Here is a 27,300-nt window from a genome sequence, read left to right as displayed (position 1 = left end):
TTGTGGCCTTTCCTCTCTGAAATTTGGTGCACTTGGTGGGTGTCCAAGAACTGGAAATATTTCCCAGGAAGTCAGCTGTAAATAGGATATTCTAGAGTGATGTGAGGTGCTCTCTTCCATTGTGCTAATTCCCTCTCTTTTATTCAACTCCTGTCAGTTCAGAAATTAACGTAGAGAATAATTTACAAATGCAGCCCACTTCCGCACACTTTCCAGTCCCTGTGCTTGATTTTAAGAGTGAAATTACCACCTGAAGCTTCCACAACACACTGCCCTTAAATCCCTCCAGTGCTGTGATGAAGGACAAGAGAAGCAGGACCAGCTAAATCTGCTGCTGCCACCACCAGTGACGGCCCTTGAATGCTCCTGAAAAATAGTGAGGTTCCACCTGCCAGAGATGACCCTAAATCCACAGTTGCTACTACTGCTGCCAGAAACGGCCTTTGGACCCTGCAGATGCTGCTGCCAAAGCCTCTCCTGCAGCTGCTGGTGCTGTCGTCCTTGAGCTCGTCCTTGCTTCAGGAGGACAGTGAGGGCCCTTTGCCAGGGGCCAAACTGAAGCCATGTCTCCAGGAGTTGCCCAGGAATCTCCCTGTGGTTTGAGAAAGACAGTGCGGTCGCTGCTCCCAGAAGCCGCCCCAGCACAGCTGCTGCTACTTCCAGAGATTCTCCTTAGACGAGAGCCCGGGGGGAGCTGGAAGAACGGCTGAGTAAGCGGACCTGGTGGTGCACAGTTTTGTTTGTTCCTGATCCCATTAATTTCTGACTATACAACAAGCAGGCCCTGGTACATTTCTCTTCCAGAGGTTTATAGAGTTTCTGGCCAGGTTGCTCCAAGGATAAAAGACAGAAACTGGGTTCTCTGACTGTGTCTCCTTGGAAGACAGTCTCCCCCAGGAGGATGTTTGATGAGAGTCACTGAAAAAGAGGTCAAGAGACACTGATGATGAAGAGAACCCAAGGTCAGAGTTAAGGCAAGGCAAGGTCATCAGTGAGAATATTCCTTCTCTCCTCCCTGTTCTTAGGCCAGTGCTGAATAGGGTGAGGAAGGCTGTGCTCAGCCTGTATGTCGCGTGCTCTGTGCACAGATGAAGATTTTGAACAATAGTGGCAAAACGGCAGCACGTCCCCGTCCCCAGAGGCAGCACACAGCCTGCAGTACCGTGCTCAGAACGGCACCATAGAGTCTGGCAGGGGATCCTGGCAGAGCCGTGCGGCAGCTTCCAGTCATGGAGTCTCACTGGCATGTGTGGCACCCAGACTTTGCTCAACCCTCAACCACACTGGCAATTGCAAGGAGCCCCTGGAGCTTAACAAGCACAGGATAAAGTTCGAGGCAGACACCGTAATCTTTAATGTGGATGTGGCCCTAGGAGATGGCAGGTCCCAACATCCAGTGTTCTGAGCAGTAAGGGAACATGCCAGTACCATGAAATAGCTGTGAGGTGAGCTAACTTCTGAGTTACCTTGTGATAGCTCCTAAGGCAACATGAGCCGTCATACGGTAGCTCCACTGGAGTGCCAGTCTTACATTGGCTCACGGAAGGCTTATGAAGAGCTTGCAATTGAAGGACGCTCTCTGGACACTGCAGTGGAATCACTGTGTGACATGCATTATCACAAGACAACTCCAAAGTTAACTCCTGATCCCTGAGTTCCTTGATCAGTGAGCAGTAGGCCTAGTGAGTCATAGCGAGCTGTGAAAAGGCAGCTGGAGACCTACATCCTAGCACCAGAGGCTGAAAGCATAGCCCTACAGGGCGAACCTCACCTGTTACATGTACAACATTAAAACATATGTTTAAAATGGCATTCTCGTTTAATGTCCTTGTGTCATGTGGCTCTGGCCGTGGCCATCCAGTCTCATCAGGGTTGTGCCATTTCTCATTGGGTGTAGTGAACCTGGACCTAAACCTCCCACCTCTGCTGATCAGCTGTGTTGTGACAGTGGTCATCTGGACCTCAAGGCATATCTGTGAACAAGTGTTCGACTCAAGCCAGGATTGTTCAATAGTGTCGACACAGTTTCAATTTTACGCACCCGCGAATTCAGCAGAGAATCCAGGTTAGAGGGTTCTCTGCACAGGGTTTGGTTCTTATGTCTAAGCAACAACAGAACGTGCCAGATGTATCATTTGAAGCAAATTTTTAGATGCAAAACTGAGTTTTTCAGGTGCTGTTCTGGAAACCCACAACTCTTTATATTTCTACAGATCTGAAAGAGAGAGAGAAGAAAAATAAGCCCTTTAGGCATTTAGCTCCTAGGGTAAAGCTACCTATTTCTATATAAACTCATCAATTAATTCTGTTTCAGTCAAACGGTGTAAGCTTCCCGCCACTGCGTCACAAGCCCCTGTTTCCTTGTAGGCTTTTTGTCTCCTCAGTGTGTCTAAACTCATGCACAAAAAAGAACTGAAGTTTCATTCCACAGCCAGGGCAGATTCCTATGGAGAGCTGATTCAGAGGCTCAGGTTTGGTGTTTGTCAAGTCAAAGATGAAATTAGATCCATTTTTCTCATGCCCTTTCCTAATGGGGATCCCCTGGTGTATAAGTGCAAACCGCACAACCACTTCTACTCCGGTGTGGAGAGAACGTGGCCTTTCCAGGTCAGGGTCTGAATCCAGTGCAGGAGTACAGACAGGAGTGCCAGAATTAGGTGAAGTGAGAAACTAAATTCCCCCCTAGCCCCTCAGGAAGGTAGTCCCCCTAGGTTGGGAATAGGGTCCAATGGTGAAGTAGAACAAAGAATGCCAGTATTAGGTGAACAAATCTGTGTTCCCCTCCCTCTCAGGAAAAGGTGGTCCCTCTGCCTCCTGGCGGGGCATGTGGGTTTAAGGAGTGTGGGAAAAGCCTGCAATCAGTTGAGCTAGAAACTAAGGCTCTGTCCAGAGCTGGATTGCGTTGGTGGAGTAGGATGCTGTACTGTGAGTGTTAGTGCTGAAGAACATCCCACCCATTCAGTCGTGCTCTCTTCTTATCACACAGGGCTGGATACTGCACCATTGAAAATAGGGCAAAATTCCAGTTGACTTCAGTGGAAGCAGAATGGGTCCCATATTCCCTTAGAGTCCATCCTTCACTTTAGGAGAGCCCCCAATGTTTGGCAATGTGGAGAGGCCCCTATTCATGGGGGTACACTTCGGTGTGATCACCTTAGCACTACATTTCAATTAGACTCCCACGGCTGGCCCGTGCCAGCTGACACGGGATAAGGGGCTGTTTAATTGCTGTGTAGATGTTCTGGCTTGGGCTGCACCCTGAGGTCTGGGACCCTCTCACCTCGCAGGGTCCTAGAGTTCGGCTTCCAGCCCAAGTCCACCAGGACAGGACAGCCGTGGGTGTCTAATTGCAGTGTAGACATACCCTCTGTGATCTGAAACTCAGTGTGGCCCAGCCCTCCCCTGCCTGGTGTGTGTCAGAGCGATAATGCTTTGCTCGTGAGCATACCCAAATGGTAGGGAAATTGACCAGAGATCAAGCACTAGAGTGTTAAGGAAGCCATCACTAGATAAGAATGTTGAAACTCGTCTTACCTGCAAACTTGCTGGGTGCTGGTATGTTGTTTTCCATTGGTCCCTAAACTATGCCACCATCCAAAGGTGTTTTCAATGAGGCGGATGCTATGGCATTCCTGAAACCAGTCTCTGTCTCTGCCTCAGCTGTTGAGGTTTCCCTTCTAGACTTGGCACTGCAGACAGCAATAGAACGTGATAGCACATGCCCTGTAGGGACACAGCTGTGGAGACGGGGTCTCTGGAGAGCACGAGCCGTGTTTCTGGATTAGTTGATGAAGAACTAGTGATTCGTGTGGTAGTCTCCCCGCAAAGAAATTAGCCCTTTGATCCTGAGCAGATACACTAATCTGAAACCAATCAAAGACTTCCCTTCCTGGAAGAATGGGTGGGTTTGTGTTTTTTAAATGTTGATGTGCATTGCCTACAAGGAGACAGGGGCATTGTGGGTAATAAGTCTCAGCATGTGTTCATATCACAGCAAGCACAGCTGGCTTCACCTCATCTGATCACTAACGTACTAATCACAGCTCATGCACCCATTTCTCTGACGAGTGAGTAGAAGAGCAAACCTTGACTTCAGCTCATTTATGCCCACTGGGTTATCACATAGGAATGAGTATCTCAAATGTGTTACCTACACATCAGTAAGAAACATACCCATGCCCCTGACAGATTATTTCATTGTCAAAGTGGCCAGAAAAAGCAGGAATTAAACCTTACAAAGCTTCGCCTCCCTGTTGATTTCGGCACTGAGAACGTCCTGAGATGAAGTTTTGTTTCAGACAAATTATTGCCTAGGTAGAAGGGAATAGAGTCTCTGCTCCAGGGAGAGGGCTGTTCCTGCCAACTTTACGACTGGAAATGAAGGTCACAAAAAGGAAGCTAAAGGAATGCAGGATTTTCCGCTTCTAGATCAGCCTCCAAAGAGCCACATTTCAGCTGTGAGGCTACGGTCAGTGAACAGGTTGCCAAGCAGAAGATAGAAGCAGTCAACGTAGAAAGCTCCCTGCAAGCCAGCTTGGAGTGGCTCTGTAGGAGTCCCTCCATGTTCAAGGTACATTAAGAGATTGGCTTGAAGATTCCCAGAGATTGCATCCATGGGGAGTAGAAAAAAGCCCCTCTCCCATCAGGAGAGGCTGGGCCTTCTAGAGGAGGGTTGAGGTCTACTGTGGAAGAACCGTGAGCAATGAAGTGCTTAAAGATTAGACCCGAATTCCCTTCTCACCACCAAAGGCAGAGCTGAGGCACGCGGGTGGGACAGTAAGCAATGTTGTGGGAACATTCATGGTTATCATGGATGTTGTGTTTATAAGTTTCCTATTCCTAATGCAGATTTGCTGTTGGCCATGGTTTCGATTGAAATACAGTTTTTGGTTCCTATTTCTCCCCGTTTCACCATTCCGCAAATTGTGACCAAGAGACACAGCAGTGTCAAAAGGACTTTCACTTGACTTATGGGGGTTCTGCAGTCATGTCATGGTGTTTGAAATTGCCCAAGAAAACCTAGGGAAGCCGTTTCATGACCTTCTTACATTAAAAGAATGGGAGGGACATTTTTCAAAAAGAGCTTGGAAGTCCTCTTGCTCTTCTACTTCATTCTAGCAAGCATAGCAAAGTTGTTACTGTGACATCCAGCTGGGACGGCACTCTCTTTAGAAACCCACTAAAACCCACAGATGTTCACTAGGGGAATGGCCACAGTACTTTGTAAGCCAGACAGATGTGTTTGTGGGGCTCCCGCTGTGCATTGACTTTGGGTTGCTCTGCAGCTTAATAAGGATCTGAGGTAGCCTCCACCAATGCAAGCCTCACTCGATCCTGACTTTTGTGTACTGTATTGAGTGCTAGCCAGTACATTTCACTTGCTGTCTCTCATTTGGCAGAAGACAGTTAAGTCTGAAACAATGTTACTGATTAAATCGCTTGTTTCTCTCCCTCTGGAGTCTGATGCAGGCAGGAGAGCTATATGTTCAGTACAATGTTCTTGTGAACTTTGTTCCATTAAGAGTGCAACCTCTTTCCTTATAGAAACTTTTAATTAATCCAAGGCTAAGCCCCTGTGTTCATAGCACCAATACCAGATTGAAATATTGACTAAAGCCCCTGATACAGTGAACAAAACTTCAGGAAACAAGGAGGTTTCTGGAAATGTAATTCAGAAAGAGGAAGAGTTTCGGTTAGGGAGACAGATGTGGTGAATTGTGTTCTCAACCGGGTTCCTGTCCTCTCAAATGCATTGGGGTGCGACTTCACTTTGGAATATACAAAGGGAATGGTTAGGAGTTCCTCTTAGGAGTTAGACAGAAGCAGGATTCCACTGAGATGAGAGCGGACAACTCTCCTGAGCTTTTCCTGACACTCAATCTGGCCCAGCTATTTTCTGGAACCCAGATGTCGAACTCAATCTCATTTTCTGAAGAGAAATTCTTGGCGTCCCTGGGTGGGCAGGAAAAATCTACAATTTATTGCAGGCTCTCAGGTAGGGATTAAACCAAACTTCCCTACCCAGAGAACCTGGGGTTGTCCCCTTTGGGAAATAGTAACTGTCTCTCAAGGGCCCATTAACAGTCTATTGCCATTAGTTCTAGTTACTGTTCTCACAACTGTCAAAAATCAAACCACTACAGCAAATTTCTGGTTCAGTCAGATAAAATGTTGAATTGTATTTACCGCTCTCATTCTCTTGTTCTTTCTGTAGAGCATTCTCTCTCATGCACGTGTTCTTTCTCCCTCTCTTATTCTCCCCTCCTCCCGTCTCTCTCTATTCCCCATACTCTCCTTCCCCCTTCCCTCCCCCCTTCCCTACTCCCTATCTTTAGGAATACCACTGTCAGATTGTCTCCGGCTTTGGCTGTTGAATTCATGTGATTATGAATGTCCCATTTTCTCTAGTAAATGCAGGAATGTGAACTCAATGAATACTGAACTGGCTCCCCGAATCCTTTTGGTTCCAATCACCTGGATCCCTTTCAACATCTCCCTGAGAACCACACACAGCCCCCTCTGGTCTGCTGCGTCACAGTAAACATCAAACCCAGACTGAGCATCCAAGCCTCACTCATGCCACTTGCAGACCTCAAACACTTTCTGTTCTGCATTGTCTCTGGAGATGAGGGGCTGAGACTATTGTACATACCCCAAACCAGAGAGAGCTGGTGCACAGCCCTGGGGGGTGCACCAAACCAGTGAAAGAGCTGTGAGGGAGTCACCAAGCCCTGCAATGCTAATCAATTATACGTATAGTACTTAGAGAATTGCTTTTCTGCCATAGACTTTAGCACATTTCTGGGAGATGGGGAGAAGGCCCCACTTCAGTAGAGCAAGGACTGCCCACATATTCGCTCCTCAATACAGCTGCACCCACCCGCCCACTGTTGCTGAGTTGGTCATTCTCCTCAGCATCTTCTGCCCAGCAGAGACCTCTGCAATGGGAGAGAAGTATGAGGAGCCAGCCCTTTGGCCCAGCATGGGTTTCTGGGAGTCGCAGTGGTTCTGGAATGGTTTGGGATGAAGTCTGTTCATTCTCCGTGTTGTTATTGCGCCCCGGACTGATGCTAACATTCTCTCTCATTGCCTCTCTTCCTGCTCTCACATCTGCATGTCCGCGCTGCTCTGTCTAGAACTGCCTCAGGCCTCAGGAGGGTGGGCGAGTTGTGTAAGTGAGCATGCTCTCATCTCATAGCAAACCCATGTTGTCCTCCCTGTGCTGCTGTGTGTGTCACGTGCCAGTCACTCTCCCTTCTTGTCCCACAGCCCTTGGGATGTGGGAGAGGAGGGAGTGGAGCTTGCTGTGAACCGTGAACTTCAACCCTCTTGTGCCCAGTAGCATGTCTGTGTCCCTGTGCTGTGATATTATGTGCCGCTGACTTCTAGGAGGAAACTGAGGAAATTCCCTTCTGGCTTTGACATGGTTCAAACTATGGCTTGAGAGAGCCCTCCCACTCGAACTCACTGCTCCCAGGGGACAGCCAGCAGAGGATGCACGGGGCGGGGGGCAATTTCAGGTCACTCGGCAAGTTTTCAATCAAACCTTCACATGTATAAGGTTTCTGGAGAAGGCAGAGACTGAATTGGCTGGCAGCTCCTCCACAGCCAGCATTTGCTCCTCCTGCACCATTCCCACCAGCTCCCTGAGAGCCGGCCCCATTCCCTGTGTCAGAACTGGAAGAGCCCCAAATGTCTTTCCCTTTACGTACATGTTTCCCTGCCATGGGACGTCTTTAGCTCACTGCCTGGGCCCTGGAGCAGACTCTCGGGTGACAGGTGGTTGTGAGATGGGGAAAGTAGCATTTTATCCTGTTTCAGCTCCTGAAATGAAATCCCATCTCTAGGCGTGGGGCAAAATGGCAGACAGAGAAGGGGCTCTCCGGGCTGGGCGGCAGGAGGACGCTCTCCTCTCTGCCAGGAGGCTGAGCAGTCACAGGGCAACTGAGGTGGTCACGTCAGGTTCTTGTCTTGATTCTAACGGCGTGAATGTGGAGCCCTGTCCTGTGCAGACCCTAGTACAGACCCCATCAGGGACCATGTCTGCATGGAGCAGTCACGGGGGAATCTCGGCTCGAAGCCCCTGTCTGAGCCCAGCACAGACCCGGTGGTGACCAGTGCCTCTTGAGGACTCTGACAAGCGAATGGCTGATCAGGGTAATGTAGCTACCTGGCAGGAACAGGCAATAGGGCGCTAAGCAAGGAAGTTCATGCACTGCAGAGTGACAAGAAGAAAATCCCAAGCACGAGTGATTGTGACTGGCCAGAAGGTGACCTGGGGCCTTCAGTAGGCGAGGGAAGCTTTGAATTGTGACGTGCTCCAGAGTCCAGGGGGCCAACCCGGTGAATTTCCCCAGAATGCATGCCTCACTGTGTTCCAGTTGTGCGATTGCTGTGTCTGTCTATCCCTCTGTCTCTCACCAGTAGCATAAATCGGAGTCCAGCTCACTCCCTGTGTGCTGCCTCCATGTGTGAAGGCAGCTCCAGAGCACAAGCGAAGTTCTGCACAGACTCATGTTGGTTTTTACTTGTCTCATTTTCTGCTGATTGCGCTGCCTCCCCATCCCAGTGTCCAGCCGGGCTGGGCCAGAACCCCAGGGCATCCAATGGGAACACCTAAGGAATCCCCCATCCCTATCCCTGTCCAGCCGTGCTGGGCCAGAACCCCGGGGCACCCNAAGGAATCCCCCATCCCTATCCCTGTCCAGCCGTGCTGGGCCAGAACCCCGGGGCACCCAATGGGAACACCGAAGGAATCCCCCATCCCTATCCCTGTCCAGCCGTGCTGGGCCAGAACCCCGGGGCACCCAATGGGAACACCTAAGGAATCCCCCATCCCCATCCCCGTCCAGCCAGACACACAACTCACCTCCACAGGGACCAGAGATGCTCCATTTCCACAGTCTCTGATGCACAGGAATTCTTAACAGAGATGTAGGAAATGCTGAAGACCATCTGCCTCTGGGCTGCCTACAAAGCAGTTTTAAAGCCCTTCAACCCTCAAGTGTACCAGGAGACCCTGGCTGATAAGTGTGTGTGCCTCAGCTTACGCAGAACGAATCTCGTTCAGTGTGTCCATGGCCAGCAAGGGAGGGTCCTCCTCAGGTCAGAGTTCACTCCACATGTCCGTGTTTTCATGCATTCAGTCCTGTTGACTCTGTGACTGGTGTTACACAATGTCTGAGTGTTTAGGGCATTATCGTGTGGACTCAGGAAAAACTGGGCTCTGGCATCCAGATGTGGAGCCAAACATTTCTCAAAGTTCCAAACTGAGGCAGGCACCCTGGACCTCCCCCATCCTGATGCTACAGAGAGAGAGAAGGGGTCTAAAAATAGCTGTTGCTTAGATCCTTCACTTACACCCACCTCATAGTCCCAGAACATTGCGAGCCTGCTGGCAGCACCAAAGATGTTAGAAAGCATCAAAGTGATCAGCTTTGCTTGGAGTGGATGGAACTGGTGTCATCCCCGTCCAACTGAATATGGGTGTCAGATGATGGTTACCTTGTCCATGTCCCACTGAACAGAAGATTCAGACAGTGCTTTGATCTCTCTCACACACACACACACACCACGTGACTGAACGTGAGTGTCAGCTGTTGTTTCCACTACACAGCCCTGGTTTGTTTCTGTGAGATTTTGTTGGGTGTTGTTTCTTCTGAGCCCAGCATCCCCATCTGACTGTGAGCATAAGCTTCAAGCCGTCCTGCGTGTCAGCCCCATTCAGTTGTTCATGAGCTTTGAACAATATTTTGTCTCTGCCCCACAGCCCCCTCTGTTGCTCATGAACTGCAGACGGTGCTCAGGCACAACTCCAAGAGGGCGAAACCTTTGGCTGATTCTCGTCATGGTGCCATATCCCATCCAAGTATACATGAGCTTCATACAAAGCTTAGTCTCCATCCTACTGCCTCATCCTTCGGAACATGAGCGTGATTTCTGTGCTACCCAACTCTATGGGAAGAGCCCCTTAATAATAATCCTAATTTCTTCTTTGAGTGTCCTCTGCATAGTCCCACTTTTGGGATATATGTCGACTGGTGTCACTGAATGGTGCAGCCTTCTACTAGTACTGCCTGTTAGAGTGCTCATGTCCCCCCCCCCCCCCCCCCCCCCCCCCCCCCCCCCCCCTGAGCACATTCTGAGAGTGGAGCTATAAATGAGGATGTGGCCGTGGTCACCTCAGTTCCTTCCAGTCACTGGCCATGCGTGGATGTGAACCTTCTTGGGAATCAAGATCCTTACCAAGGCATCTTACTTTTTTAATTATTAGATAGTTAGTTGTAAATAGACTGCTCTTCATCTTCTTTAAACATGAGGATACTCACTGCCTAGCCAGTTTCACCTGTAGGACAAGAGTTCACTCTTCACCCAGAATCCACCTGATGAGCATTGCAGACTGATAATGTCCCCTATTAAGGAGGACCATAATGGCGTTGAGCATGCACTGAGAGCACCCTTTGTTGTCTCTGATGCATCGTCAACATTGATAGTTGCAGCAATAACTATCTGAAGACAAGCATGGCTGTGCTCGTCCGCTCTTCCCTACCTAACAAGGTCAAGGAGTGAAGATCTTCTGCTTGAAAGGGATAGACTTTTTATCTCTAAAATGGATGGAGAATTGGAGAAAATGAAAGAAACAAGATCAGCAGCTAGCTCGTTGGGTCTCTTGTAACCTTTCAAGAGAAGACTTCTTACAGCTGCCTTCAGATATCGAAGGCAATATCATCCACCTTATTCTTCATCTTCATATTTCAACAAAGGCAGACAACACTACCAACAGCAACAGCAATCCTCTGCTTCTCAGCAGCAATATAAAGGCTGTCCCTTTAAATCCAAGATGAGACCAAAGAATTCATCCTCCACTTCTTCTTTCCTTACAGTTAAACTTCAGCTTTGACATGAAGATCAAGAGCCACAAACCCAGCCTTAATTCTCTTCCCCTAACAGTTGGAGAATGTTTATGCCATTTGGACACTATAGTTTTGGACACTATGAAACACCGTTTTACAATCCAGTTTGAGAACCTCCCTCCCAGGGGCGGCTCTATGTGGTTTGCCGCCCCAAGCACGGCAGTCGGGCGGCTTTCAGCGGCATGCCTGCGGTCGGTCCGCTGGTCATGTGGATTCAGCAGCATGCCTGCGGGAGGTCCGCCGGTGCCGCGCTATCGGCGTCCCCGCCGCCGAATTGCCACCGAAGCCGCAGGACCGGCGGACCTTCCGCAGGCACGCCGCCGAAAGCCGCCTGCCTGCTGCCCTCACAGCAACTGGCTGGCCGCCCCCCGCGGCTTGCCGCCCCAGGCACGCGCTTGCTATGCTGATGCCTGGAGCTGCCCCTGCTCCCTCCAAACCAATCTCCCCTGTCAGGATCCCTCTTACAACTCAGTGTTAAGAACAAAAATGAACGCTCCACTAAGGGAGAAAGTAGTAGAAGAGGTTCCAGTAAATCTAAGAAATCGGGATTTCTACTCCTGCTGTTTCCTAATTCCTAAGAAAAATTGAGGTCTTTGTCCAGTCCTGGATCTGAAGAAGCTAAACCGATAGATCCAAAGGTTTCACATCTGAAAGTTAACTCTAGGATCCATTGTCCTATCTAGATTGGTTCGCTGCGCTCTAACTCAAAGAATCTTACTTTCATATTTTGAGAAGCCCATCACATGGGAAGTACCTTAATTTTGCCATAGGTCATTTCCAACACAGGTGTTGCCCCTTTGACCTTTCTACTGTACCCCAAGTCTTTACAAAATGTCTATCTGTACTGGCAGCTTTTCTGAGAAGATGGGATTTTTATTTTACCATATTTCAATGATTGGCTCCTAAAAGCAGCTGCCAAAGATGAAATGAAGGGAGTCACTCAATTCACATGCTCTCCATTAGAAAGGTTGAGATCTTTGATAAGCGAAAAGAAATCCCTATTGACATTTCTCACAAAATATCCTCTTCATAGGAGCACTTGAGTCCAGAATGGCGAGAGCTTACCTTCCAAAGGAGAAATTCCTGAAAGTGAAATCTACCATTCAGTCTCTACTTCAAAGTCCATCTCAGAATGTAAAGTTCTTCCTCTCCCTACTGAGTCTCACGGCATCACCGCATATGTTACCCCTTACGCAAGACTAAGAATGAGACCCTCCCCTTCAGCACTGATTGGCAAGAAACTTCAGACCTGCAGTACAGGATATGAATCTAATACTTAACATTCCAACAAGCTTCCAGAAAGCTCTTTTGTGGTGGATCAATCAGGAACACATATGGAGGGAGCGTGAATGTCAACCTTCCCTCTCCTTTCATGATAATTACAATGGATGCCTCTAAAACAGGATGAGGTGGACACCTCAGCAATCCTTGAACAAGAGTTCTCTGGAATCAGAAAGATGACCCTCTGGCTATCAGTGTCCTGGAGTGAAAAGCAACTCCTTTGGCACTCAGAGCTTTCCTCCCTCAGGCGCAAGGATCTGTGGTTCAAATGGCCATGGACACTAGGACAGCAATGTACTGTGTGAACAAACAGGGAGGAGCCCACTCCTCACAGCTTTGTAAGGAGGCTTTGGAGACTGGTGTATTCGCCACCAGAATTGTCCAGTAGCTCTGCATGTGGCACAATCTGTCAACCAGTTAGCAGACCAATAAAGTTGAGACTCTTCCCAGATGCAAGAATGGTACTTCTTCAGACTGTGATCCAGGACATTTTCTCTCTTTGGGGTGCTCCAAAAATAGACCTGTTTGCCACACAATTCAACACCAAGTGCCATTGCTTTTGGTAAAAAGTGAGCATATACTTCTGCTCTTGAATAGATGCATTCCTCTGCAGTTGGGGTACAGATCTAATGTATGCTTCCCCACCATTCCCTTTAAGTTTGAAGGTTGAAGGACTAAGTAAGGATTATATTTATCACCCCTGCATGGCTGAGACAACAGTGGTACATGGACTTGCTCCTTCTTTCCAAAGGGAATTGCAGATGCTTACCTGTGTCTCCAGACCTGTTATAGCAGCATGGGAAAGTGTACCATCCAGATCCACTTTCACTGCATCTAACAGCATGGGCACTAGGGCTCTGACAGAATTAGGGAATTGTTCTCTATAGATGTACATGTTTTACTTAACGCTAGAAGATGATCTAGGAAATGTTACCATTTAAAATGGAAAAGATTTTCACTATGGGTGTCTGTTAAGGATATTGATTCTGAGTCAGCTCCTCTTCAATCCATATTAAAGTATTTGCTGTTTCTAAAGAATAAGGGTGTATCTGTTACATCACTCATGGTACACTGAGCTGCAGTTGCGGCTTTTTATATACCAGTAGATAGTCAATCTATATTCTCGCATGATATCGTTGAGGTTTCTGAAAGGCTAAATCGTTATCCCCTGTGAGACAGCCTGTTCCCTCATGAGATCTGGACTTAGTGCTATCAGACCTTGTCTCCACCCTTCAAACGTTGTCTTCTTGCTGTCTATTACATCTTCTGACTAAACTGCATTTGTTATACAATAATGTCAGCCAGGAGGTTTAGTGAATTCATGCCTTAATGACTCACCTTCCAGTTACAATTTTTCATAAAGATAAAGTAGTTCTTCATCCTCACCAAAAATGTATACAAAAAATAATATCTTATTTCCCTGTCAGTCAATCCAGTACTCTTCCAGACCACATTCAAATAAGGGCAAACTGATCTCACTGGGTCAGACAGTGTACAGTAAAAAAGGGATAGAAATGCCTCATGGTCTCCCTTGCTCTGCCGAGAGCATACTCCACAAGAGCAATGGCTGCTTCTGTCACATGTTTCAAGCATGTCCCACTAATTGAAAATTGTAAAGCAGTCCCATGGAGTTGAATACAAATGTTTTCCGAGTATTATGTGTTAGATATCACACCTTAACCAGCTGTCCAGTTTGGTAGCTTGATGCTGCCTTCCTTGTTCTAATATATACTGCTGACTACGCTGTCCCGAGAATGGGAATTTGCAGAGGACACTCAGAGAAATGAAGGTAACTTACTTGTCACCAAGATTCTTTGAGATGGACTCTGCATATTCACACTCCTTCCGCCTTCTGCGGAGCAGTAACTCCTCATGGCTCTACACTAGCAGTGGAAGGAATTGAGGCAGCAACTGCCGCTATGCCCCCTTTTCTAGCCTCGTGCTCACTGAGGGGAGGTTTAGGAGGGGGCACGTGAGTGCTCTAATAGGCACTACTAGCAGAAGGCTGCACCATTCAACAGCTCCAGTTGATGCATATCCCAAGAGTGGAAATGTGCAGAGTCCATCCCAAAGAACCTTGGTTACAAGTAAGTAACCTTCATTTACCTTTTGAACTGGGGCTGTATAGCAAGGACTCTTCCCATGAGCAGCACAGACAGGAGGCCAGGCATTGCTCGTATATAAAGCACTTTATGAAGATGTAGTTCCACTTAATATTAAAAAAATAAAATAGTGTATCATCATAAGGGGACAGAGTCCAGGTTGTGTGTTCAACCTTAACATTTGCTTTGCCTGACTCCTGCTTAGCTGTGCAGCCTTAACATTGCCTTATTGTAACTTTTTGCATTTAATTTCCTAAGTTTTTTTAAAGATAGAAGCTTTAAAAAAAATAAAAAGGAGGGGAGGGAGGCCCAATTCTAAAACCAACCAGGACCAGTCAACACAGATTCCTGGGTGTCTGCTAGTACTGAAGACTAGGTACGCATTTCCAGACCTGCGCATGTCCATGTCCATACTACACTGTGTGAGGGTGCCCCACTGTCAGCAGAGTTAAAACATTCCTGGGCAAAATTTTGCTCTCACTTGTACCTATGTAAAGCCAGCCTGATTCCACTGAAGTCAATGGATTTACTCCAGATTTACACCAGTGTAACTCAGAACAGAATGTGACTCATATAACTTTAAAACATCAGAACCAGATTTCCCTATACATGGCTGAGCACTTCCATCTCAGTGAGATTTACAAAGCAAGCTAGGCTTGAAGGAAATCAGTCCAGTAGCTTGAGTGCTACAGTCATTTATGTAAGCGAACCAACTGGGTCCTGTTACCCAGCTTTGAAATATGCCGACTTTCTGAACTGTCTCCCACTGAGTGTGCATCTCCTGGCTTAATGAAAAATAGCTATTGCATGTGCTCAGTGCACAGTTTTGCTTCGTTTAAACCATTCTTTTCAAACCAGCTGAAGTGCCTACTCATTCCTAAGGACCAGCTCCACTTGCAGGTGTCAAACTTTGGCCATTTTGGGTGTTCCAAGCTATGGTTAGAATTTTCAAACAACAGGAAGTGCATTTCCCACACTCACAACTCAAATGCAGATAAAGGGATTTAAATGAAACTCCCTGGACAGACTGGACACAAACAAGGAGTTTCAGCTCAGCATCTCGGGTAAATTTCTCAGACGTACCTTAGTGTGTGAAAAAAGGAGGCTAGAATGGAAGCTGTTTTGCAACCTTAATGTACAGTTCTACCCTCCTAATGCAGCCCCCTGACCAGGGCCATCTGACTGCCCCCCCCCCCACAGGAGCTTCTGGGCACCAATATGCCCTCTTCCAGGACCAGCCAACTGCCCACATAATGCAGCTCCTCTAGGGATCAATATAACAACCCTCAAAATGCACCCCTTGGGGAACCACCTGACCTACCTTGAAGATGATACAGTGGCTGCCCCATAAGCAAAGGAAACAAGCTCCAGAGAACAGGTAAATATACAGCTGGGTGTCATAGACGGGACATAGGTGGTCAGACCTAGTGGTCAGAGTAGGAGTCAGACGCTAGGAAGTAGAGATCGAGTCAGGAGTCAAGCCAAGAAGGAGGTGTAGAAGCAGGGTCTCGAACAAGTCAGGTGTTCAGGAATGGGACAAGAAGGCAGAAATCAGGAATAGGGTACGGCCCAGGATCAGGCAAGAGGCAGGATCCAATGTAGCAGCCAGCCAGGAGTTCATCGAGTTGTTCACACAACTTCCTGTGCCTCCCGGCTTATACAGTGAGTCTGAGCTAATTGGAGAAGCCAGACGTCTCCTCCAATTGGGAGCTTTGTGGACAGTGACTATGGTAAGCAAGGTTCTACCAGAGCATACTTGCTGCTGGTACTAGCAAGCTGCTGGGTGGAGGCTGTGGTCTGGGGACCTGCAGACCCAGGTCCCGGACCCATGATCCTTCACACTGGGGCAATTGACGATTCAACTCCAGCACAAGAAACGTCTAGTTTCCCTTGAGTAGCCTGTCAGCACAGGACTCGCTCTGGGGATGCACCCGCACCAAAGCCTCTGGAAAGCTGTGACTGTTGGGGCTGCATACACACTATCTTGTACTACCCGATGTTCTAGCAGAGGTTATATAGCTACGTGGCCCACCACTACCCCTTCTCTTTCTAGCCACCAAACAGCCAGGTTGGAACTTCCTTGCTCCCTTCCTAACACACATTGCCCTGCCTGCAGTGCTCTGTCAGGCTGGTCTTGGTATTTCTAGTTAGTACTTTAGATGGCATGAGAGAACGTGTTATTTGGAATCAGGTAATTCCCACTGCCCCGTTCCCTTGTTGCTATCGCCCTCACCAGTGAGATGGTTTCAGAGAATGGCTCTCCTGGCTGATAGTATTTCAGGACAGGGGCATCTGATATAATGTGTGTCAGCGTGTCAAACGTTTGCCCAGTTCCGCTCCAAATCCTGCCTTGTGAGCTGAGGTATGGCCTCCACTCCTGGACAGAACATTTCTCATTCCTGGGAAGGGCTGTCTCCCTTCACATCCAGTGAAGCTGACGTGTCTCTGACTGCCTTGGTCTTGCTGGGATCTGCTTTCAGCCCTGCTGTTGAGAGCAAGCGTTGCATGTACAGCACTTCTTGCTGTGTGAGATGATTTTTTTTCTGGGATCAGTTTTACATTCTTGTCCCTACCTAGCCATAGAAAAGCTTGTCGTTTTCTCTCATGGTCTCATTCAGTGTCTGTACCATTGCTCCCTTCGCCTGCAATGGGGATATCATCTGCAGTTATTTTCAACCTGGGCAGTCCTTCCAGCATTTGGGAGAGTTTCGCTGGAACACCTCTGGTGCTGGGCTTGTGCCCATCTGCATGCACAGCCATCTAGAGCCACCTAATGCTGTTGCAAAGGGTGTCCGCATGCTGGACTCTTATCCAGGCGTGTGCGCCATTCCTCCCCTCACAGACCATGAAGATGCTGGCGTTGGAAAGTGCAGGCAACATGTCATCAGTTGTGGACAGTGGCTGTTGGCATCTTTGCAGTGCCCAGTCCAATGAATTTGGGACTGAAGTCCCCTTTACCACCACCATGCTGCTTCCCCAGGCCATACTGGCCTCTCCAGGTGCTGCGCTACCCCTGTTTGCAAACCGAGGTCCCTGGGTCCCACTGCCAGCTGCTGCACTGCAGAGAACGCACTGCTCAGACACTGCCACCATGTGTTGTTCACAGCGAGAAATGCTGAATGCAGGTTAAGTTGAGCAAGTGGAACTTTATTAAACCGCGAAGAATTGGAGGAGGGTGAGAGAAGGGTGATCAGAATGATCAAAGCCTGGAAAAACTCTCAGAGAGAGTGATTGAAAAGATTTAGATTGTTACTTTACAGAGGAGACGACTGAGAGAGGATACCGTTAAACGTATATAAAATACTAAATGGTTTAGAAAAGGGAGACTGGGAACTTCTGTTCTTGTCACATAGCACAAGAAAGGGGGCATGCAATGAAACGAAAAGGTGGCAAGTTCATAATAGATGAAATACTTCTTCACAGCGCATGATTAAACAGTGGGACTCATTGCCACCGTGTCTCTATTTTAGAAAGGTTCTTATGCCAACCTCATCACCATGGTCTCTGAGCACCTTCCAGCATGCTTTAAGCAACATGACTAACTCCTGTCACATGTGGCTGATTCTCTCTCATCCTCTCCCCAGGGAGAGAATTTGTGTGCAGTTGAGTGGGTTGTTTCGACATTTTTTTTTTCACTGAGTTTTCCTTTTTTTTTTCTTTTTTTTCTTTCTTTTCTTTTTTTCTTTATTGTACATATCAGCTGTCAGTGAGGTCAAGAACTTAGTGAGGTTCCAAAATGGATTGGGCATTTCTATGGCTAACAGGACTAGCCGTCGGTAGGGTAGCTATTTCTAACACATTGTGGCAGGGGTGCATAACTCTGTGCTTTAGGGCTTAAAACTCTAATGATTGGAGATCACAATGAGACCTTCCTGGGGATCAGATTATCCCATATCTGCTACCAGGGGATTCTCAGACCTCTTCTGAAGAGCTAATGCTGGCCACTGTTAGAGCTAGGTTACTGAACTAAATGGACCACCGGTCTGATCCAGTCAGGCAATTTCTACGATCCTGTGTTGCTGAGGAAACTCTTCTGGTTGTAGTTTCCTCAGGGCTGACAATGTCATGCACAAGGTGGTGGAAAACCTGGGAGAGCTGTGATGGGAAGGAGGGCTTGTTGGGCGCCAGCATGGTGGTGGTTGAGGTTAGCATAAGCCACTGTAATGCACCACTCCTTGGCCTGGTGGGGAAGTGTGGCCAGTTTTCTGCATGCCCTTTAATTTGGAAGGGTCAATGAGCCTCTGTGGACAAGCCAGAATTGTGGACCTTTTGAGTTCCAGAGATCTGGGAGAGCTCAGACCACAGCCTGAATGTGCAAGAAAGGGACTAGACTGTTACACACTCTATATCAACATGTCATCCAAAGAGCAGGTGTAGGATGTGACCAGCCGTATGGGCAGGTGATGACCTGCCAGGGTCCTAAGAAAGCAACTAAATAAGTTTGGGAGGTTTTGTGTCTGGTGCCTTGTTGATGTGAATGTAGGAGTCCCCCAAGGCAACAAGCCCAGGGTGTTTCATTACCATGGTCACAGTCAGGCCATGCAGCCTTTGGGAGCCTGTACCTAGGAACTAAGTCAGCATTAGCTGTGCTTCTGGTTTCCACTCTTAGGTGGCTGAATTTAAATGATTTGGTTTGACCTGTGTCTCTTTTGGATCTAAATTTGGAGGAGAAGAATCCTGTTCCACCTGCCACCCTGCATTGTCTTGGCTTGTGATGGGCTAAGCAGCCTGGAGGCGACAAGGGGGGCTGGCCTGGGACTCAGGGTGTCATCCTGCCAGGTCTCAGAATGCAGGCTGTCTTGGGAGTTTCATCAGTCATAACAGCATAGACTGACTGCCAATCTTCACTGACCACCATCAGTTTGTGTTCATGTGACTTTGTAGCACCTGCTGTGTGTATGTCTGACAATGGCTCTGAGCAGGGACTAGGCAGTAAATATTTGCTATAAGACATCCTATATCTGACATGTCTTTTTTCTCTTGGGCCATTCCCAGTTTGGACTGTGATAAGTGATGAGCTGGGTTGAATCAAGGACCCTTCTGAGTGGTGCTGGGTTTCTGGTTCCCAAATTTTGTGATTACAACAGACCCATTTGACACTCAGCTAGCCGAGTCCTCAGAGGAGAGGCAGCTTGGTGTAGTCTGCTCCAAAGGCGTTGTGGTTGTGGAGAAGGGCATGGGAACTAGTGGAAGGTTTTTGCCTTCTTCATGTTCGGCTTAGTCTTCAGTCTATGCAAGTAGGAGCTCCAAGTATTCTTCCAGAGTCTTTGATTCCACCAGTAGCCACTGGTCACCCTTGCTGCCAGCCGCACAAAGGCTGAGGCATGTGGGGGCTTTTGAACACGTTACTCTTTGTGTATTAAAAACAAAATATTTCCTTGTATCAGTTTTCAATGTGTTGCCTTTCAGTGTCATTGTGTATCCCCTGGTTCTTGCGTTGTGAGAGAGGGTAACAGGCGTGTCGGATCTACCCTCTCCAGTGGGAGTGCTGGCCAACGGGGATTCCCCAAAGCCCACTCCCAGGAGAAGGAGGCGAGGCAATTAGAATGCCTTGGATGTAAGCGCTGTTCTTCACCAGCTCCTCCGCTAAGGGTGGAAATCATCAGGCACCTCTAGCCCCATAATGATTCCCTGGCGTGGGATCAGATGATCCCCCTTTCAGATCACTGTGCAGAAGGCCATTGAAGGACAAAGGATGGCCCAACATTCCCTGAAGGCAGCTCTTAACACTTCAGATAAAGCAGCTCCATCTGTTGCTACTGCTGTTACTACGCAGAGAGCAGCATGGCCGCAGTGGCAAAGTCGTCCTGCAGGCTTGCTGTCCACAGAGAATACTTAACTTTGGAGGGCCGGAGTTTTTCAATTCCTACAGGGTTATGCTTGGTTCAACTTTTTGATCTTTGGGCGTTTCTCAAGCATTCTTCAGGAAGCATCCTGACAGTAGGGTACATTCTTCCAATGTCAGAGACAGCCCCAGCCTCCTCCATCTACAAACCACCAGAGGAAAACCTCGCTGCAAGATCTAAATTTCAGACCAAAAATAGTGACTTCTCCTTCCACTTCTGGACTCTCATCATTTGTGAAAGAGACTATTGGAAAGCTTCAGACTGGTTCCTGTGACGTTCTTCATCTTTCCTGTCCCTTTTGAAAACCGTTGGCAGCATGCAGTGAATGGGTTTCTGCAGATCACCCAGAAATGCTTTTTTCCATTCAATTCTGCCCCAAACCACTCCCTTTTGCCCTCCCTTTTCAGGGATAACTCTTGTGAGAATGTTCTGAGGCTCAGTCACCACCCTCCTTCAGGCGGGGAGCAGCAGAAGTGAGACCTCAGCCCAGCGGTGTCAGGGAGGGAGATTACTATGCTCATTATTTCCTCAGCTCGGAGATGCCAGGATGCCTTCATCCCCTTCTGGACCTAAGAGGACAACCCCTTCCCTAAGTCCACAGCACTGGCCTCAGCTCACCCTTATCTTTGCTACAGCGAGATACAACTACAACTTTACTACAACTACAAAGTTCAACACTTGGTGATCCCATGAGAAGGCAGGGAATTTGCATCTCCCCATACCTCAGCAATTGGTTGGTGCAGGTTGTTCATCACAAAGAGTGCATGTCCTCACTTAGACCTGAAATCTTTGCAACTGGCAGCATGGTTAATGCAATCTTGATAAGAGGAGTTGAGGGTTACTTATTGCAGGTATGAAAGCACCTGCTGGAGAGTAAAGAAAACAGTGACTAGAAAGTCTTACTAAGTGAAGTGGGAAAAGGTTTTCTCGCTGAACTGGTTAAAAGCTCAGCACCCCAGTCTCGGCATCTGTCCCTAACATCCTGGATTATTTGTTCCTTTTGAAGAAATCTGGATTGAGCCTCTTGAGTCCATTAATAGGACACAACTGGGTCAGCTCACCATGATTCCGGTCAAGGAACCTGTGTCTGGACACCCTACTGTAAAAGGTTTCTTAAACAGGTTAGCCAGGCTCTGCCCAGCTGTATGGAATTCAGTTCCCTCATGACTCTTACACTTAGTTTTCGCTAAGCTGATGCTCCTTCGCAGCCTTTAGGAGGCTGGCTCCTACAGGCCCTTTTCTTCGCCCTGCATTGAAGTCAGTGGGAATCATTCTGATCCTGTGGTGGGAGAATCAGGCCCTATCTTACTTGTTTCCAAAGACTGCATTCCTCATACCAATAGCATTAGCCTGGAGAGCCTGCTAAGTCCAAGCCTTAATGGCTGGCCACATGGCCCTCCACTCACACCCAGCGCATGGTATTCCCTAAGGATGAAGGTGGCAGAGCTCGTTCTCCCTGGCCTAAAACTGCTCTGCCTCACGTCTGCAAAACGGTCCTAGGTGGAGATAAGTAGAGCTGCCAGCTGGAGCTCCACCCAGCCCCTTACACAGCATCAGTCTCGTGGCCTGGCCTCCAGGTCTGATGCCAATTTGGGAGAGCAATCCTGCAGTCACTTTTCTTCTCACCCGCTCCGCTCTGGGGATTTAGTACTGTGCATCGATCTCCCCAAAGTGTGGATGTGTGCCAGTGGTGCTCGCCTCAGAACATACGTTTACCCACCAGTAACTAGCTCTTTGAGTAACTCACCAGCCCAGATCTCCACCCACCACTTTGTTGCAGCGTCTCCTAGATTCGAAATGGAAGGAACTGAGAGGTGGGAACCACCGTGCCTTGTGAAAGGCTGAGTAGAACTGGGCAAAATTGTTTTGGCAAATTATTTATTTGCCAGAAATGCAGTTCTTGGTCAACCAAAACTCTTCACGAATTCAGGTTCAATTCAGCAAATACTTTCAGCTGGAAAAAATGGGGGGCAGGGAGGGAATCCTGGAAAAGTGAAAACATTTTTATTTTGAAATGACGTTTTGTTTAGAAACTTAGCTAGATTTGTTGAGAAAAACTCAACAAAAGCAAACAAAAGACTCAAAAATGAAACATTTCATTTTGGGTTGAACAAAACATTTCATTCAACTCTAAACTATTTTATTTATTTATTTGTTTGTTTGTTTATGTGTTTATTTATTGGGGGGTTGTTTTGGCAAGAAAAACTTCAAAATTGTCATTTGGGGTTAACGTGAAATGAATGTTTTTTGGAATTTTCCATTCGGCCACTGAACTAAAAACTCAGTTATTTGCCAAGTCTAGTGTTGAGGGAGTGTGTGTGGGGAGCCCCAATGGTCACAGCTCTCCAGAAGGCTCCGGCCCGTGGTGCTTTGCACAGAGATGTCCCAGTCTGCTCTGATACCCCCAGGGGCAGGTGAGTAACTGCTCTTTCCAAGCCAGAAGCCAAAGCTAGAATTACCCAGGCAGCGACAGAGAGCGGGAGGTAAAATGTCACAGCCTCAGAAAGAGCTGCAGACCCAAGGGAGGCGCTGTCCTGGGAGCCCCAGACTGTTAATTCTGCCTTTCAGCTGGATTGGCTGCAGGCCTGCAGAGTCTCCCATCCCTGTAGCCAGGTTAACGAGGCTGCTTCATCCACATCACATAAGGGTGCGTCTGTCTCTCAAAGAAGTTTGGGTAGTGAAGGAAGCACCATGGCCTGGCTAAGTTCCCCCTCGCTCCATCCTTCAGCATTTCACCCCAGGGTTAGCTGTTGTGTTTTTTGTCCGTGGAGCACAGAAACAGAGCCAGGGGGTGACTTCGATCACCTCTCTGAACTCCGATTCCAGCACCACATCCACCCTTGCATCTGCCCCACTCCCCATTAGTACCTGGTCCAGCTTTTAGTGGAATGGGAACATCTGACAGTCAGCCCTGTTACTGTGCAGTGACTATTCTTTGAGCCTCTCCTGGGGCCACCCAGACAGGCAACAGTGCACTGGACAGACCATTCTTCAGTCCCAGGATGTTAGTGTTTCAGTTTAAATACACTCTTTAATGCTTACGCAAATTGTTCTGATCCCAAGGTTAATCCAGGATAGAGGCGGCTGGTCCTGCCCCAACCCAGGCAGATGTCACGTGCTGTTGCTCACGACCCATCCACCGCAGCAGGAGGCAAAGAACTACCCAGTGGTGTTAAACAGCTGTAGTTGCATTGCATTTCACCCTTTCTATCTGGTGGGCCGTGCTCCATGATATTGGGATACCCAGACCCGAGCCAGTGAGGCCAAGGACCCAGATGAGGGATGCCTCGACCCATACCAGTGGTATCAACCTACCCAGCATGAGGATACCTGGACCCGCCTGTGGGGCCGAGCTACCTGGCATGGGGCTACCTGGACCCATGCCAGTGGCACCAAGCTAGCCAACATGGGGACCAGGATCTGAGCCAGTGAGGCCTTGCTTCTCTGCTCAGGGACCCTCAAAGCAGAGTCGATCTGCCACGGTTTCCTTCACAGGAACATTCAGAGCAGTGCCACATTGATTCACAGCCTGTACCTTTGGCAATGCAAGAACTGGTCTTTCCTAGTTGGTCTGGCGGAGAGCCTGGGGTGTGCACACCAAGAGAAGTGAACCTTCTCTGGTTCCACCCACCCACCACAAATAGCCACCTAGGAGGAGGGAGGGACTAAACACAAGCAGCAAAGAAAAATGTTCTTAAAGGAAGAGGCTTTGACTATAGCACGTAGTGTAGCCCTCAGTGGCATGTAAACCTCACAGCTTCTAGAGGAGCAGGGGGCGTGCTCAGCCTTCTCCATCCATGCCCCTCTCTCACATATTACCCGCACAGAAGTCCTCACACCCTGCATTAATGGGCCAAGAGAAACAGTCAAAACACCTTGTGTGCAACTTGTACCCCACATCCTGCAATGCCACCTGAGCCCCAGTACTTAGCTCTCTCACTCCCCTGTGGTGACGCTCACACCCTGCTCGATACCACCTCACTGTGCAGTAGCTTTACTCTCATTCACACCCCATGATACCCCTGATATGACCCCAGCTGGGTCCATCTTGTTCCAGGCTTGGCTCTGCCCTCTGAGATGGTAGAATGCACGCGGGGGGGTTCCGTTACTTTCTGATAGCGTAGCGGGATGTCACGTCAAAGGCGGATGGACATCGTTAGCAGGAGGAAGCTGCAGAGATGACAGGCAGTGGGGTGAGGAGGCTCAAGTTGTCTCAGCCTGTGACCAGGGTGTAAAGTGGGGTCAGGTTAAGAAGCTGCAGACGCTCTGCAGGTGTATGTAGGGAGCGTCAGGGCCTACCTGGTGGATCTCCACAGGCATCTAGAGTTATTGCACCTGGGCTGCATTTGACCAGGATGTGGATACTGGCACACGCCTCTGCTACTTCCTCCGGAAACTGACCTGCAGGGCTTTCCCGAGAATCTTGGCTAAAACACTCCAGGCTCGATGCCACCCCAAGAACAGCATTCCCTTGACCGCTACACAGAACCACTCCTCCTGTCCCAGACTGACCCTGTTCTCCAGCGGCTGGCTACTCCCCCCATGTATACTGTATCTGTATGTTCTTGTGTCTCGGGAGCTCCACCTCACCCCTACCCTTTGCTCTCTCTCTCTCTCTCTCCCTGTATCTCTCTTTCCACAGACTTTTCAGTAGTTTAGGAGAACTCAGCACCATTTCCCAGCGGAGCTCCGGAACCACCTACACAGTTCGACCTGGCAGCCGCTACCCTGTAACCCGACGTACTCCCAGTCCAGTGAAACCTGCCCTGGATAGGACAGACCCTCTCAGCACCGTGCGGTCCTATGGATTGACACCTCCCACCATCCTCAAATCTTCCAGCCTCTCCATCCCGCATGAGCCCAAGGAGGTGCGCTTTGTGGTGCGGAGCGTGAGTGCCCGGAGCCGCTCCCCATCCCCCTCGCCCTCTCCCGGGCCCCCCCTGCATACTCTGCACCCACCGCGGCCCTTCATGCAGAAACCCCTCCACCTGTGGAACAAATACGATGTAGGGGACTGGCTGGAAAGCATCAATTTGGTGGAGCATCGAGACAAGTTTGAGGACAATGAGATTGAGGGCACACACTTACCTGCCCTCACCAAGGAGGACTTTGTGGAGTTGGGGGTGACACGTGTGGGGCACCGCATGAACATTGAGCGAGCACTCAAACAGCTGGTAGACAGTTGACCATCCTAGGCAGCGCTGGCCTCTTCCAGAGCCAACTTATGGGGGGAGGGGGGCATTTCTACTAGACGAATAAAACCAATTTGATTCTCTTTCTATTCTGACCACTGCACTGAAGGGCGAAGAGCTGAGGAGCGCCCACTCACTCCATACACCCAGAGCCCCAGGTGTGCACAAACACACACAGACACACGCACATGCACACACACAAACACATGCTCAGCCCCCACTCAACCCTGCACCAGCCAACACCGCCTTTGGGAAAAGGAATGTTGCATGAAATACACCCTCTTTTCTGTACTCCTAAAGAGTCAGGCCTGTATATCGCTTGATGTGCCTTTCCCCAGGGGCGCTGCTGGTGGCAGGAGGGCAGGGGGCCATGCCCTCGTTGGCCCATGCTCCCCAGTCTGTGGTAGAACTTTGTTCCCCTGCGTGGAGCCAGCTGTGGAATGTATTCTGATCAAAGGGCTGTGGAGGGGAGGGCGAGTGGTCGGTGTTACTGGTGCAAATTAGCTCAGTTTAGGGTGATGGGGCTGTCAGCCGTGTTGCGATGGTCGTCTTGTGACCCGGGAACTGAACTGATCTGTATGTGATACAAGGTGGGCGCTTGTTTGAATGTTGGTTGAGTCCCCCGTTTCCTGAGTCACAGCAACCAGAGGCCTAGGCTACATCCTGCCAAACTGCCGCTCACCAGTCCCGCGGGAGTGGCTACCTGTCTAGGAGGCAGGTCAGGGGTCCTCTGTGATCAGTGGGCCAGGTGGCTGGGAGGCGCCCGGAGGAGCTGCTGAATAGCACGGGAGTGGTGATGGGAGTCTTGGAGGGGCCAAGTGGAGAGTGGAGTGCTGGCACTCACACGGCCCCTGACGCCAGCTCAGAGACTGGTGAGGGCAGGCAGGCACCGAGGTGCAGGTCCCTAGGCCCAGCAGTGCAGTGGGAGCGGCGTCAGGGGTTCTGGGAGCAGGCAACCTGTTTCCCAAAGGCTGTGAGCAAAGCCTGCGCTGGCATGCGGGCGCCTGACACCATTGGTGGGCTCCAGCTCAGACAGGTCCTAGTGGCTGCTACAGCAAGAAGGGCCATTCTGATTCAATGGCCAAGATGCATGGCTGGGAAAGCCCCTTCACCCTAGGCTCCTTCAGCAGCGTCCGCCCCAAAGCGGAGCAAGCCTGTTGCCATGCAAACAAGAAAACGGGGATGGCCTTGCCGAGAAAGCCGAGCCTTTGGACTCTGTGTTCCTTTGCCCTATTGCCCTGGGCTGCCCTGGTGAGAGAGGAAGTGAAGCCGCATGGATAGAAGCATGTTTGGGGGATGTCCGAGGGAGGCTGGTGGGGAATCAAGCAGAAAGTGCTTTGCCAACGTTCAAAGGGGGTGGGGGGTGGGGGGAGTCTTCTTTTGCCTCTTGGTTTGGGGTCTTGTTTCCAAGGGGGACACATTGATGGCTAATATATAATCTCCGTGCATTTATGTAGAGCAGCTGATGATCAACAAGAGATGATGCTAAACTCCAGGATTCCCATGCCGTCCTAGTCATCCTTATTTTGCATCTTTTTAATCAGCTATATATTTGAAAAGAGAAGAGAAAAAATATCTATATATCTATATCTGTAGCACCTGAGTTTGTTAGCATTTTACTAAATCTCTGTATCTCTAGACTTACCGAGCTGCTCCCTTTCCCTGGGATGCTCGTGACTTGGTGAGTTTTTAGTGACTGAACGAATGTTAAAGTCTTTTCAAGAATCTCCATCTCCTTTCGGACTCTCAGGATTTTAAAGATTTAGAAACACAGACTAAACCGTGGGTTTGGGCCACGCCAAGTTTCCCATTCCCAAGCCGAGCTGAACAGAGCTGCAGCGTCCCTGGCACTGCCGCAGTCCTGGGGTGCCCGGTGCAGCAGGTCCTCCCCTGTCTCTCATGCTGAGGAACAGGCATTATCGTCTGAGGGCAGGGAGGCAGGCGCCCTTTGGCTGCTCCCACAGGA

The 27,300-nt window shown here is 49.1% G+C and overlaps 1 protein-coding gene across 2 annotated transcripts in view; it reads left to right on the top strand.

The window, feature by feature from the left end:
- SHANK3 (SH3 and multiple ankyrin repeat domains 3) overlaps window positions 1-27,063 on the top strand; it is a gene marked incomplete in the record, with an annotated part of 197,915 nt that extends 170,852 nt beyond the window's left edge. For both annotated transcript variants that reach the window (XM_034763556.1, XM_034763551.1), the window contains 1 exon segment: window positions 24,785-27,063. In XM_034763556.1, the coding sequence (XP_034619447.1) occupies window positions 24,785-25,328 (544 nt within the window).
- Window positions 27,064-27,300: the final 237 nt, after the last annotated feature.

Source organism: Trachemys scripta, chromosome 1, assembly GCF_013100865.1.
Source record: "Trachemys scripta elegans isolate TJP31775 chromosome 1, CAS_Tse_1.0, whole genome shotgun sequence".
Classification (NCBI taxonomy): domain Eukaryota; kingdom Metazoa; phylum Chordata; order Testudines; family Emydidae; genus Trachemys; species Trachemys scripta.
This window is presented reverse-complemented; position numbering and strand designations above follow the sequence as displayed.